This window comes from Cyprinodon tularosa, unplaced genomic scaffold (genome assembly GCF_016077235.1).
Source record: "Cyprinodon tularosa strain WSP-4 unplaced genomic scaffold, ASM1607723v1 ctg1340, whole genome shotgun sequence".
Taxonomy (NCBI): Eukaryota; Metazoa; Chordata; class Actinopteri; order Cyprinodontiformes; family Cyprinodontidae; genus Cyprinodon; species Cyprinodon tularosa.
The window spans coordinates 5413-19847 of record NW_024038159.1 but is presented as its reverse complement, the minus strand read 5'-3'; the positions used below and the strand labels follow the sequence as shown (position 1 = coordinate 19847).

The 14435-nt window shown below is 36.2% G+C and overlaps 1 protein-coding gene across 1 annotated transcript; it reads right to left on the bottom strand.

Annotated features, from left to right (window-relative positions):
• Positions 1 to 433: 433 nt before the first annotated feature.
• On the bottom strand, positions 434 to 13528 carry wfdc1 (WAP four-disulfide core domain 1). The gene is made up of 6 exons (XM_038277763.1): positions 13020 to 13528; positions 3852 to 4047; positions 3685 to 3768; positions 2901 to 3041; positions 2302 to 2352; positions 434 to 2229 (listed from the first exon to the last, which is right to left on the bottom strand). The coding sequence occupies exons 1-6, from the start codon at positions 13125 to 13127 to the stop codon at positions 2171 to 2173; spliced, it is 639 nt and encodes a 212-aa protein (XP_038133691.1). The 5' UTR covers positions 13128 to 13528; the 3' UTR covers positions 434 to 2170.
• Positions 13529 to 14435: the final 907 nt, after the last annotated feature.

Sequence of the window (14435 nt, the reverse complement as noted above, 5' to 3'; positions counted from 1 at the left end):
TTATTATAGAGTAAACCTTAACAATTGCATTGTCTGCTAGGGGGAGAATTTGAGTTTTTATTTTTATTCATTAAAATAAAGCATCCCATTTTTTGCTCCCCCACATATTATTATTATTTTTTAAATCTGTACATGTGACACCAACAGCTACAGCTGAGAATTTGAGCATTGTTTTCTAAATATGCTCAACAAAAGGGATACAGACATTCTGCTGGTTTCCTTTTTGAGATACTAAGATGTTTACATTTTTATTTGTTTTTGGTGAAAATCTTTTATTAAATCTAAAGCCATAATATATAGAGATGGCTATAGGTTTAAAAAGTATCAGGTGAGTTATGGATTAATAAAAGAAAAAAAAGTTACCATTTAAAGAGTGGGTTTAAATAAATTATACAACAACAAGTTTTTTTCTTTTAGGGACAACAAGAAGACAAAATGAATCACAGGTTTTATTTCAGTAAATAAAGGAAGCAATGCAGCACCAGTCAAAGAACAACATTCACCATCGATTTGTTTTCAGCTTATTCTTCAGTTTGGCAGCAATAAAGCAAAGCACCATCCGAGCAAAGAAAAGAAACACACAAAGCTTAAAGCAAAAACATTTCAGATTGTGGTTATTCTATTCTCTCTTCATGAAATCTAAAAAAAACCCACTCTCCTCTTTTACCATTTTTGAGCAGAAACATTGTCAGCAGTTTTAATTACTTAACGGATAATATTAGGTTTTATTTTCTCAACAGAAACTTCTAAACAATTACTGACATTTAATGGAGACTTGGAGCATAAAACTATGACTTTAGTGTTTTTTTAAAAGACTAATAAGCCATGGCTTTCACTTTTAGAAGAAATCTAAAAATATATGCATCTTTTCATAGATTAATTTTATAATTGATACTTTATCATTTTATTGCACCCCATTTGCCTTTCACAATAATCTCTAGAGTATATCTAACAATATTCTATGTCTGGCATAAATCTACGGCTGCTCTAGAACCTTTAAAACTCTCATTCACAACATTCATATGGTATCTATTCAGCTAATTACACTCAGTAGATTAACTATGATATCACTTTGGGCCCGCACCCTGTGGCTGGTTTTCCTCCCTCTTTGCCCATTAAACATTGCAGATTTATGAAGAAGTCTTCTTTGAGAATCAGTAAGGGTCTAACGTGGTTATTATTTTCTCTTTGTGAAATGATAAATGAGTTACTGAGGGGAACATGGTTGCAAAAAACAAACAAACACAAGCTTTGGTCTAAAGGAATTTCTGATGAAACAGCTTAAGCATGTATTTGGTTGGATAACAGGAGAAAACATAACGACACCACTTTAGAAAGAGGAGGTAGCAGTAGTAAAAACAAATCTGTCTCTGCTCATGTGTGAGGAGATCAAACTGGACCAGGCGAACATATGAGATTGTTTGTAAGTCAATCTGAACAGGAAAGTTAATAAAAATGCCCTATTTTAACAGAAGACTCGGGAGAAAATTTTCTAAAAAAACTATTTAAATCTTTTTATCAGGACCAAGATTAAAAGGAAGTTCCATATTCACTTTTTCCCATCAGAAAACAAAACTTTATTCCATCTTAAATGTTTGATGCAGCATTTGTATTGAAAGAAAATAATGCTATGTTGAAGGATGTTTTGCTTTTAAAGCTCTTCTCTCATAGAAACCTGGATTGAGGATCTGCCTTTGTGGGAAAGGACATCCTGTTGGATCTTCCTGTCCAACAAAGTTAAAGTACTTTTAGGTCTTATACCTGGTTTGTTAGAAGCTTTTTAGACATTTTAAAAGGTTATGTCACTGCTTCATCAGATACTTGTCTGTGGTACTCAACAGTCCTGATTCGTTCAAAGATAAAAGCCTTTTTTCTTTTGCCATAGCAGGTGAATACCTGACAGAAAATATAAAAACTAGATTCATGTGGAGATTTTTTTTATTCCTTTTTAAAGTTGAAGTTAAACTTTTAATCTTAACTTTGTGTTTAAATGCAGTTTTCAACACATTTTCTCCTCCTGTTTCCTGTTTCTTCTTTTTGCATTTTGAAGCTCTGTCAGATGTGGTCATGATAAACCAGCTCAAAAGACAAATAACTTTAATTTTTATCTAAAACTTTGATCAAACTTTATTATGATGACAGAAAGCAGATCAAATCAAACATCATCTTCTCATCCCAGGTGCTTGTGGTGATGTTTTTCATAGCCCACTGCATTGTTGGAGCTTGATCCTGTCAGAAAATAACATTGTTCTTTTGCTTGGTTTTGTTATTTAGTTTGATTTTGTCATAAAGTTGTCATACCAAAGTACTCCTTGTAGTCTTTGAAGTATTTTGGCCTCAGGCCTCGTCCATCTGTAGGAAAACAGTTGAAAAACAAAACATTAAATGTTTTCCTATTATGACTTTTTATGAACTAATATTAGATACATTACAGTTCTCTTCATATCAGCTACCATTGATCAGCTAATCATATTATCACCTTTTTTATGGGAGTTTACCAACTTTCTTCAGTTTGTATATTTTTTGCCGCATTTAGAAAGAGAAACCTGCGATGACAAAATGGGAGCTGCTGGTGAAAATAGACACCCTGCTCCTCCTGGAGGAACTCCACATGCTTCTATGTTAGATCATGCATGTAGAAGTATGAATAATACAAATCTGTAAGAATTTATAAAACTAAATATGTAGGAAAAAAATGGTTGTACTAGTTACATGGATTAATTGTGATGTGTGCTGCATATCTATATGTTATGTGGCTTTATTTGCATACTTTTAAGATGATCATTTAGAGTTATCATAAAAGATGAACACCTGTTGACTTCAGTAACCAATCAGAACTAAATAGTCAATAGTATATATTAAATAAATATATACATAAATAAATAAATAGACAGATATACCAGAGCTGACTCGTTGCTTGATGCACTGGCCCCGGTTTGGGATGCCGGCAGCAGGGTTTCCTGGGTTGATGATGTGGCAATCATAGCCTGTAGGACAGTGAAGAGGTTCGTCTCCATCCTCTGTTGTGCTGCAGGCTTCAGCTGATGGACAGATTTACAGAACCAGTTTATGTGTATACTTTTACTTATACTGCAGTTTTTTCTACATTAACCACTGGAAAATGCCAGCAAGCAAATAGCTAATTTAGGTCTGGTCTATAAATATGCAAGTCAGGAGACATGACCGAAGCGGTTACAGGCCACATACCTTTTTTTTTTTTTTTTACCATTTTCAAGGGCTTAACATGAGCGTATCAGCCGATATCTGAGATCCGATTCAACTGTTAAATAGATTAACCATATGTCTTGCCTTGTGAGTGAAGGCTTTAGTCTTGACATAAACATTGTTTAAAAAGTAACAAATTACAGATATAATTTAATTTATATTATTTATTAATAAATAATAATCAAAAAGAAAGAAAGAACAGTTCCATGTAAAATGTGCTGGGTTGAATCTCTAATATCCAATCCAGCTCAGTAGCAGATATTGGGAGTTGATATCTGTGTACCGGATTGGTGCATCTCTACTTAGCAGCAGTATTCAGGTAGGCTTCAAAATGTGTCCAAACCCATAAAAAAATGCAGAAAGAAACAAAATTCTTCTGTTCAGCCATGGTTGTCTTAATGTTTAGTTGCATTAGTTGTGTTTCTCCAAATCTTACTGAACAGCTGCGTGTTTACCCACTCTGAAGAACCTCCTCTGGACCATCCAGGAGCCAGCCGTTTCCTCCTAACCATCGAGGTTTGGGCTGAATCAGCCAGTCCAGCACTGCTCGAAATCAACAAAACATTAGCCCTTCTAATGTAAGTCATAAAAGTGTGAACTCAAGGTTTTGACAGAGAACAGCTGACCTGGTGGAGGCTGAACAGACTCCAGGCAGGCGTAGATGCAGCCGTTGTAGCAGCATCGTTTATGGCGCTCACACTCTGAGTCAGAGCGGCAGCCTGGAACATCACAGGCTCTCTCTGGCAGCATTTGCGGTGGAGGTGGACACCGGTCGTTCTTCTGGTGCTGTGCGGCTTCTGGGTGGTTGAGGGACTCATAGTCCTGAAACACAGACATGTGTTTGGACAAATGTTGGACTAAGAAGTTGATTTTGACTCTTAAATGTTTTATTTGAATTCAAAAACAATTTTCTTTGATTGAAAACATTTATCATTTTATTGAAGTGATTTTTTTTAATTGATTTTGTTGTTTGTTTGTTTGAAGCAACTTATTGTTTGATTGAATGATAAAGACACAAACGTCCTACCCATTATAGGATCCAATCAAAAAACAATGTTACTTAAATACCAAAATTGCTTTAAACAAAACAAATTGACTTCTACTAAAGAAAACATTTTCAATCAAAGAAAAACAATGTTCAAATGTATTTATTTGAGTGTCAACTATATTTTTGCATTCAAATAATTTTTTTTCTTTGACTTTTTTTTTCATTTGAAGTGAAGGGTTTTTTAATTGAAAATATATTTTTCTACTGAAGCAACCATTTTGTTTTTTTTTGGAATAATATAGAACCAAATCTACCTTCATATTGTTGTTGTTCAGGAAGACTTTAATTAAATCCTCTTTTAACCTATAGAGGGCAGCAAAAGGCCATAAGACAAAACATTGAGGAAGCTGGTTTCTACCTTAATAGGACTGTCAACCTGGATAAAAAAAATTTGCACATATATGCGTGCCTGGTAACTGATGGCAAAATCTGAACCAAAGAAAACTCAGTTTAGAATAGTTTGCAGTTTTTGTCTGAATTGGAAGACATTCTGAATGTTTACAAGGCATAAACCTTTATTACAACTTTCTCCTCATCATTAAACCAGAGACAGGACAGACTCTAGCAGGGAACACTAATCAGAAGAAAACACTTTTTACTTCAGCAGCAGATGATTATTCCATCAGGAAAAGAAGCAGAGCGAGTGAGGACGAAGTTTGATCTCAAAGCAGATCTTTCCATTAATGTAAAAGCACTTTATGAAAAAAAGCATGAGAGAAAAGTGCAGTCAAGGGCAAATTAATTATTGGGTTTTACTTACAAAGTCCATGCGTGTAAACCAGAACAATAAATAGCCAATTGTACTGTAGCGCAAAACATGATAATCTGAATTAGGGTTATTCCAGAACCATCCTGGTGAGAAAATTATACACAGAAACTTTGCAGCATAAAAAAGGGCCATGTATTCTGCCTATAGGTCTCCAGTTTACATTGCAACTATATGATTTAAGGTAAAGGAAATGAAGACAGAAGAAAATGAGAGACAGATACTAAATTTGTATTCAACCTCGTCTTTCTACAAGCTTCTAAAACAAAATCCCCCCTTTGAACCAGAGCTCTGTTTAATCCATTATCTGAACATAAAGAAAAGATGGAACAACTGCACACCTACCAAGATGTGGTCATCCACCTTAACTGAAAAGTAGAAAAAAGTATGAACAGACATTTATTAGTCTTATCCAATAAATGTTTTTTTTTTTTTTTTTATTGAAAAGAAGCATCAAGGAAGCCATAGCTGACTGAAAACCACAATAGGTCCTGTGTGCAGTTTGTCAAAAGTCACATGATGGGGCAGTGGAACCCAACCCTAGTCCCCTGGGCCAAATGTCCCACAGGCAGAGATGGGAAGTAACGAAGTACAAATACTTCGTTACTGTACTCAAGTAGATTTTTCTGATATTTTTACTTTACTTTACTACTTATTTTTATGGCGACTTTCTACTTCTACTCCTTACATTTGTACACAAATATCTGTACTTTCTACTCCTTACATTTTAAAAAATTGGCTCGTTACTTTAGTTTTCAATCATTTCATTGGAGTTACCGTTATTATTTTTCACGTCATCAATACCAAATTCAATCTAATTGGATGGGAATCTACGTTGCATTTGATGCACCACTACAAGATGAATCGACAGATTCGGCGGTATTCATTGGCGGCAAATCATTGCAGCTTGGTGGCGGTGGCGTTAGCAAAGTAGTATAGACAACGAGATGATTGAAAATGAACACAACGGAGATCTAGTCCTATTGGCAGACATCCATTTAAAATGTAGGCAACGGCATGAAAAAAGTGGTTTCTACTTTTACTTTTATACTTTAAGTAAATTTACAAGCCTGTACTTTTACTTGAGTAAAGAAGTTTAATCAGTACTTCCACTTTTACCAGAGTATTTTTTAACACAAGTATCTGTACTTTTACTCAAGTACAGAAAGTGAGTACTTTTGCCATCTCTGCCCACAGGCTTAAGTGCACTGAGACAATTTTTTTTAGCATGCATGCTAAATAAAATGCAATGAGGGAAGCTGACTTACATAACCCTAAATGATTTGATGTGCAGCAACCTACATTAGTGGCAGCATGATGCTGTGGGATTGATTATCTTTAACAGGAAAAAGAAAAATGGCCAAAGGTGATGGGTTGATGAATAGAGTTAATACTGCTACCAGAACGAAAGAAAGCTCAAGTTAACAAAAAAGCAGGATGATGTTTATGAGTGGCCTAGTCAAAGTCCTGACAAACTTTTACTTGAGAGTCAATAGCAGTAACTGAAAACAGATGCACAAATATGCTCTCACTCCAATCTAATTTAGCCACTGCTTTTTTTTTTACAAACAAAACATGGACAGAAAACATAGTCTGTGGATGTTAGAGGGATAAATGTTATTTCAGTCAAAGCTTCTTCTATTTAGATGCTTGGGGCTAAATAAAAATAAACACCATGGTTTTCAGACTTTAATTCTCAAAGCATCCAAAAACCTTGTAGGATCTTCCACCCACCTTATAGTTATGCATCCCTTTCCATTTGTCTATTGCAAAACCCTCTAATATACTTTGAATTTTGTGGTTCTCCTTGAGAAAATTTTTTTGAAAATTTTCTTATGACGCCATCAAGTTAATGAGCCTTATTAGAGTAATTTGCCTCCTGAAGCAGTACTTGTTTTCAGTCATGTGGATGAATTTCTCTCACACTAAGAATGCAGAAACTCTCTCCAAACCAAGGAGAGAAAATGCTTTTAATGCAGGATTTGTAATCATGTAATTGTTCTATGGGCTTGACAGTATCATGAAAATGTGCCATTTATTTGGCAAATTGACTATTATCCTTAAGTAACGGCAAACAGAAATGAAAAAGCTTGGTTCTGGTGGTGGTATCACAAACTATTAAACACACTTTAATGCAGTCAGACAGCTGCAAACTTATTGGGTGGACTGTTTCTAGGAGGTTCAGGGTCCTCCACGGAACAGCGGGACAAACAATGTGTGGCTCAGTTACAGCTTGTAAAACTTTCTCCCAGAGCCTCAAATTACTGGAAACTGTTAACGTTGTGCAAAGCGGGTGAGCAAGTTTCTTTAAAAGGCATCAAGCCGCAAGAATTTATACCCACAAACTTAAACAGTGACTATCAGACACAGACTGACTCGACATGTTTGGCCAGCAGAGCTTTTTACATCATACTTTATAGCAGACAGCCATTCCAGTGTTAAACTTTCTAGGGATGCAATGATAAATCTGTCTTGGGTTTTTGTAACTAGAATGAGAAGTGTTTTCTAATTTTAAATCCAGCCATAAATGTAGCTTAAAAAGCTTTTTGAATGTATAAAGAGAGTGATACTCTTTTATAGTACTATCAATCTTATTCCAGATCTCCGGGCATCTACACACTACACTGAAGCTATTTAACTTCAAATGATGAGTTCTCCCTCTTAATAAAGTTTCCATCTTGCGCTATGTCCATGAGAAGGAGCAGTCAGTTGACATTTACTTTATATACCATGTTGTCATGTCATACAATCATTGTGAAATCTGTTGCACCTAGTAATCTTCAGAAGCATGAACCCATAAAAAGAGGATCTTAGAGAGTTTTAAAGTGCCCATGATATAACACGTAGAGAGAGATTTTGTTATCTAATATTTTGAACAGTTTTGTTTAATAAAATCTTCATGCCTTTGTTTCATTTGGTCTGTGTTAATTTTTATCTAATAAATTTTATCAATTTAATAAAAGGTAATTATTATTAATTATTAAATAGATCTTGGTGGGAATAATACTTACTCTAATCCTTGAGAACATGTAATTAAGTGAATGATAAACAATTCCTAATTCTAATCCTTTACACATCTCTATATTAGTCAATGACCTATCCCCATAGAAAGTTAAAATATTATTGTTTTAAACATTAATTTGTTGTACCAAATACATTTATTCAGCAATTATCTTTGTTAGAGTAATGTTATCATGCTACTCTGTGTTTGTTGTTTAGTTAACATTATATTATATTATATTATTATATTAAAAGAACAACTATCCATTTCTTAATATCTGATAAATGGCCTGGAAACAACAAACTTAATAGCTTAACAATGAAGCAGGAAAACTACCAAAGTCTGAAACTTCTGTTTCAGAAGAATTATGAATAAGTTATTTAAAGTCAGCTATGATTGCATAATAACTTAATAACTCTAACCCTCTGCTTGTCTTACATCCTATCTATTCTCTGCTTTTCCTTCAAGTCCTTCCTGAAATTAGGTCAAGTGTTCCCTTCCTGTTTATGTGAGTTTGTGCTACAACATGGCATCAAGTGTCCATCTGATCCTAGAGCTCTGAAAATGTGAGCCTCGTTTAACTAACTCTACCCATCCTTCAACCGGACTTCAGTGTAGAGATTTATATCATATTGCTCCCTATGCTTTCACGCTACTGGGTGCCAGATGGGCCGCCATGCTCTAATCCTGAGCTTTATCACACTATCCGGCTCCCATCTCTCTGATGTTCCAATGTTTACTCAGCCTCTGTTCTGCTGGGCTGCCCTCACATTGTGCCCCAGCCAGCAGGAACATGTGTGATGTTCATTTTTTTTTTCTCTCTGTCTGTAACACTATATCCCACATAGTCTGTAGCTTCTCTCTGTTGTTCCTTTTATTCATTTATATTGTTACCACAGGAAAGTATTACTATAGTGTGTTTGATGTAACATCTGATCTCTGCCGCCCATTTTTTTCTGGTGACTCCACTGATATCTATTTATGTTGCATTTGAAGGGACCGGTCCAGACTGGGTCCAGACCAGGATGTTGGTGATTCAAAGAGGAGATCTAAGTGGATCAAAGAAGTCTGCTTCCCTTGAGGAGGAGTTCAGACAGGAGACAGGCATCCTGCTGCATTCATTCATTCATTCATTCATTCATTCATTCATTCATTCATTCATTCATTCATTCATTCATTCATTCATTCATTCATTCATTCATTCATTCATTCTCAATATGTTCTACACTAAAGACAAATAAAAACCAGGTCAAGTTATATTCCAAGCATAACATGTTTGTCCATTTTTTTTCAACCATTTATCTGAGATATAAGTAACAAGTTAGAAAAAATACCAAGACATCGAAGGTTTTGCTTTTGGAGCAGAGAAACAGTGGGTCAGGTGGTAGGAGTTCATCTTCTGGTTTTAGCCCCCACTCACTCATGGAGGCTGACCACAACTACACCCATAGTAATAGAGTCCCAAAGCCCTGAATTTGAGCTTTGCTAATTGTTCAAAACCAATGACTGTTTGTTTTTCTTTCCAAATTTTCCTTAAGGAAATGTGCTTTCTTTTGGGACAGCCAATTTAATTGCTGTTTAGACACAACTGTTTAAAATGCTTCAGTGTCCTCTGATGTCTTTCATCTTGTACTTTAAAAAGTTTCGGAAGATTTCCTGAATGTCTGTTAAGAAAATCCTCTTTGGATGATGAACAATCACATTTATATATATATATATATATATATATATATATATATATATATATATATATATATATATATATATATATATATATATATATATATATATATATATATATATATATATATATATATATATATATATATATACATACAGGGTATTAAATAGTGATTACACATTAGTTATTGCAGTTATAGCGATGCATTGTAGTTTGTAAAGTCTCACTTTACCTTGTTACTCACCTAGTTGGAAACCTCTAATCCTCTTCCATAACTCTAAAACCAATCAGGCATCATTTCATGATGAAAGTTCAGAAAGCCCAACATTTTTTTCATAGAATCCCTCAAACATACTGAGACCAGTTTCTTTGTATCTTCCCTCTCCACTGAATCCATCTAATTCACAACTCGCTTCCTCAGCTGCAGGCCATATGGTTGGTACAGAGATAAATCACCCTGAAGCTCAGAATATTCTAAGATATTAGGATCTTCCAAACATGTTTTGAATTAGACTTACACAACTTTTATTGTAATTTTGTATACACCTAGTGTATACAAAACAAAATTTTGTACAGCTTTCACACAGTAAACGAGCAGCAGCTTAGCAATGAAATTATAATTTCATATAATTTGTCTGTTACTTTCTACCCCCTTCAGGTTTCAGTAATCAAATTAAAGAAGCACCACCAGCTGAGATAGCGAAAAAAAAACAGGAACATCCTCCTGATTGTTGATTTATCACCCGATAGCATCTGATGAAATAAAAACCTGGTTGGCCAGATAGCTCTGGAAGATTTCATTCTGCAAAAATGGTATCAGCAGTCCTCTCTGCCTGTGTTGTTAGCCTAAGGCCAAGACTCAAAGCTACTCAGACAAAGAGAGGGAAGCACAACTGTTTCTATGCATTGGCAGGCCACCTGAGTTCAGAACAGGTGGTGTCTGATGCTCAGCTTCAAAATCCCATGTAAAAAATGGTAAAGATCTATGTTGGTGGTACCCTACATGTTCTTTCTGCCGTGGCATGCCCCAACACATCTCTAAGCCACACTATATATATAACTGTCATGTTACATCTGTTTGTTGGAGTCTGTGCATGTAAAGTGTTTCCGTTTGCCTTTGTTTAAAACCTATTTTAATCTTTAGTTTTTGCTCTTGGCTTTGATATAAGCTCTTAAAAAATTTCATCATAAACAGGCCCTGTGTGTTTGATCAAATGAGACTAACATTTCTGTAGCTTCATTTAACAGGTAAACTTTACCTGTTAAATGAAAAAAAGGATGGCCACACCTACATTACAACAAGTAAGAAACCCTGAACTTGAATCTGATCTGCGCTAAACTGATTAGTGCCTGTGTCCCCCTGCACCTGAAATGCTTTAGAAAACATATTTGAACACATAAGAGTAAAGAAATCATGTTTGAGGTCAAAACTTGTGATGAAAGCTGGTGCTGCATTTTGCACCATACTGAACCTTTCCTTTTCTCCTAGACTGTTTACATTCTGATCACTGCTGCATTTTATAACTGGTTATGTTCATTTCACTGTTGCAAGTTGCACATTTACTGTTGTAAGCTGTATGCAATGCTTTATATGCACTCTACATTATGACAATAAAGTTTGTCTAAGTCTAAGAAAAATGTTCAATTTATTTCAAAAATGCTTCTAGGTATCTTGAACAGCTGTTTGAGACATACTTACAACAGAACAGAAGTATCATTTTTGGTGTAGATCTGAGTAAAATTTTCACCAATCAGATTTAATATTGAGATGAAAATTTTAAATTTTAATTATGAACAATATAACATATAATAATCTCTTCAACCTAAATTGTAAACAAATTATCTTAAAAAATTAAATTTAATATGGGAATGAAAAATTATATCTTTTAAGAGTTCTGTTCATATAAATTGGGTGGAAATTAGTCTGGACCTGCTGGTGACTTTAATGTGCTGCAATAGATGATTTCATCAAAGCACACATTTAATTTGTGGAATTAAATTGAACTGAATGACAAATACTTTATCATTTGTATTTCTGCACAAACTTGATTTTCATTAATGACACCAAGGATTGAATTATGGATAGAAAAATATTGGAACATCAGAGCTAAAACATTTAAAGTACAAAGCTGAACTTCTCATCCATATCCCTCTCAGCATGTTCCAATTACAGCTCTCTGGAAGAAGAGGCCAGCAAGACGTTTGGTGCATTCTGAAAGCAGCAGGGGAAAAGAAGAACATCTGAGAAGAGAAAATGAAATGGGGGATTGGGGGAGGAATATGAGCAGAGTTCAGATAATGAATTGGAGAATTTTCTGTTTTCTGGGCGAGTGAGGGCAAAAGCAAGTCAGAAAGTGAGACCATTGGGGAATACAAGGTTTCATAGAAAAGAAGAAAGGAAGAGCAAAAAGGAAGTATGTTGCAGTGAGCTTATTAGGGATGACACACTGAACTTAACACACAGGTGGGGGCCTGGTTGGCAAGTTTAGGTCCTGCTCCACTAATCCTCCATACACAGCCCCCCGCCGTAAGTTTGTATCTCTACCCATATTAGGACTTTACATTGACTGGCATTCATTTATATGATTTGTTATGCCTAGCCCTGACATTTATGAAATTGAACTCACACCATACCATTTAACTGAACACCAACACAAAAAATGGGGGACCACTACATTAAGACATGACTTTGGTCTCCATAATGCCTGTTGGTCTTCAGAAGAGTAGTAATCTGGCTCTGGCTCCTAACTGTTTGTTACCAAGGATTACAACAGGGAGTTCTGGTTAGGGTCAGGTTATAAAACAATCTCCAAAGCTTTGAATGCTTTGAAAGCTCCATTTAAATCATCACCTGAAATTCCTAATTCAGTTTATATTTCAACTAAGGCTGGTTATAAAGAGAGGCAGTCCAAATGCTTGTGGTAATTCTGGAGGAGCTGCAGCTCAGGTGAGACAATCATTTGACGGGAAAACTACTACACTTTCTTTTTTCCTCTCCAGACCCTGAGATGGAAAGAGTACAGCTAAACAAAACTAATTTCTAAAACCCTATTTCCATTCAAAAAAAAACAACAACAAAAAAAACAATGTATACTTGTGGTTGTTTTTTTGGTTTTAACATCAGGTCTCAGGTCAGCTTCACCACCTTTCACCTTCATCTCAGTGTGAAGCATTTTTGTAACAGAGCTGGCAGTGTCTGGTGGCCCTCTGAGCTTTCCCCTAGTGAGCAGCCCTGATGTAATCCACACACTCGTGACGTTTCTGAACATAGATGCTAAAAGCGAGAAAACTCTCTTACCTTATGGTTAAGTCCTCTTTTCCTTATTCTTCTGGCATCACTTCCTTTGGACAGGACTAGCAGAGACAGCAGCAGCACCAAAAAGCCATGCATGGTCCTGTCCTGCATCACACTTGCTCTTGAAGTTTTCTTCCTCCTATTTCTTTTCACGCATTTACTCCTTTTCTCCTCCTAATCCAACGTTTTTATCCGTCCTCTCTGGTTGTCCCTTTTTCCAGCTGAAGTAAAGAATCTTGGGTTCTCATGTGGTGACAGAGATTACACAAGCCCTCTCCGTCTAGCAGGACCTGCCTTGGTATCCGGTGTAGAGTGCAGACTAGCAGAATTACAGAGCAGAGAAAAGAAAGGGGAAAGTACACACAGATGAAAAGAAGTAGTGTTGAAAAGAAATGAAAGGACAGAGCTCAAAAGAAGGGGAAGGGAGAAAACAGCAGCTGTCTTTACATCCACCGCTGAGAGTTGGAGCTGTCTGTTAGCAGAGAGTGCACACAGGAGGGGAGGTAAAAGCAGGAGGGGAGCGTTCCAATGGGCAGTGTCTCTGAGACCTCCCCCTTGCCCTCATGTTGCATCTTGAGGCACATCTGGTGATCTTTGTCTAAAAAAGGGTGAGAGTTGGGCAGTCTGGACATGTTGGACCTTGTTGATGTCTACAAAGTGTTTCTAAGGAGAGAGAGTTAGGGGTATGAAAAGAGGAGGTTTCAAAACATTTTGTGTTCTCTTAGAGCAAGTTTTAAAGTTTTACCATTAAACAGCATAACATGCAGCACTGACATGGCTGTGGGGGTTGTAAGCATAGAAATACTTGTATTTATAAGAAAACATGTATGCTAGTATGGTAAAAGCAGTTGTGCAACATGTTTAAAGAGGATGCAGCAGGGAGGGGGAGCTTAGTGGCAATGACCCGTGCAAAATGAAGGTATGTGCTGTGTCTGAGAGAAAGGGGCCTCTTGTCACTTTTCTTCATGTTTTCTCACTGGGTTTTACTTCTCACTTATCTACCAAGACGTGGCTACTTTAAAACTAGGACAGCCTTTCCTCTATTGCCCCAACCACCACTCCAACACCTCTTTTCTCAAGGTTTTTTTATTGCCTTTCTACGCTCCATTCTCTTTGCACTGCTCTGAAATGAGGGAAAGAATGCTAAGCCCGTACAAATCTCAGTCATTATTAGTTTTACAGGAGCGGGGCTCATGTCACCAAAGTGGGGGTGGGGGGTGGGGGCCAGAGAAAAGCGAGAGCAGAATGAGGGAATGTAGTGACAGTCGGAGAGGGCAGGGATTTTTTCCAGATGATGGGGAGCGTGAATAATTCAGTCAAGAGAACATGTTCATGCAGAAGTTTCTCCTCTGTTATGGTAATAAAGATTTTCAGAGGACCCGTCATTAACTTAGGCCACCTTAATATCCAGTTGCTACC

What these genes read in the sequence shown, in the direction of transcription:
- wfdc1 (XM_038277763.1), bottom strand. Translation starts at nt 13,127, where the DNA reads ATGCAGGACAGGACCATGCATGGCTTTTTGGTGCTGCTGCTGTCTCTG. An exon ending in AAAGAGGACTTAACCATAAG is followed by an intron (nt 4,048 to 13,019) that starts GTAAGAGAGTTT and finishes TCTGTGTTTCAG; the next exon opens with GACTATGAGTCCCTCAACCA. An exon ending in AGACTACAAGGAGTACTTTG is followed by an intron (nt 2,230 to 2,301) that starts GTATGACAACTT and finishes ATTTTCTGACAG; the next exon opens with GATCAAGCTCCAACAATGCA.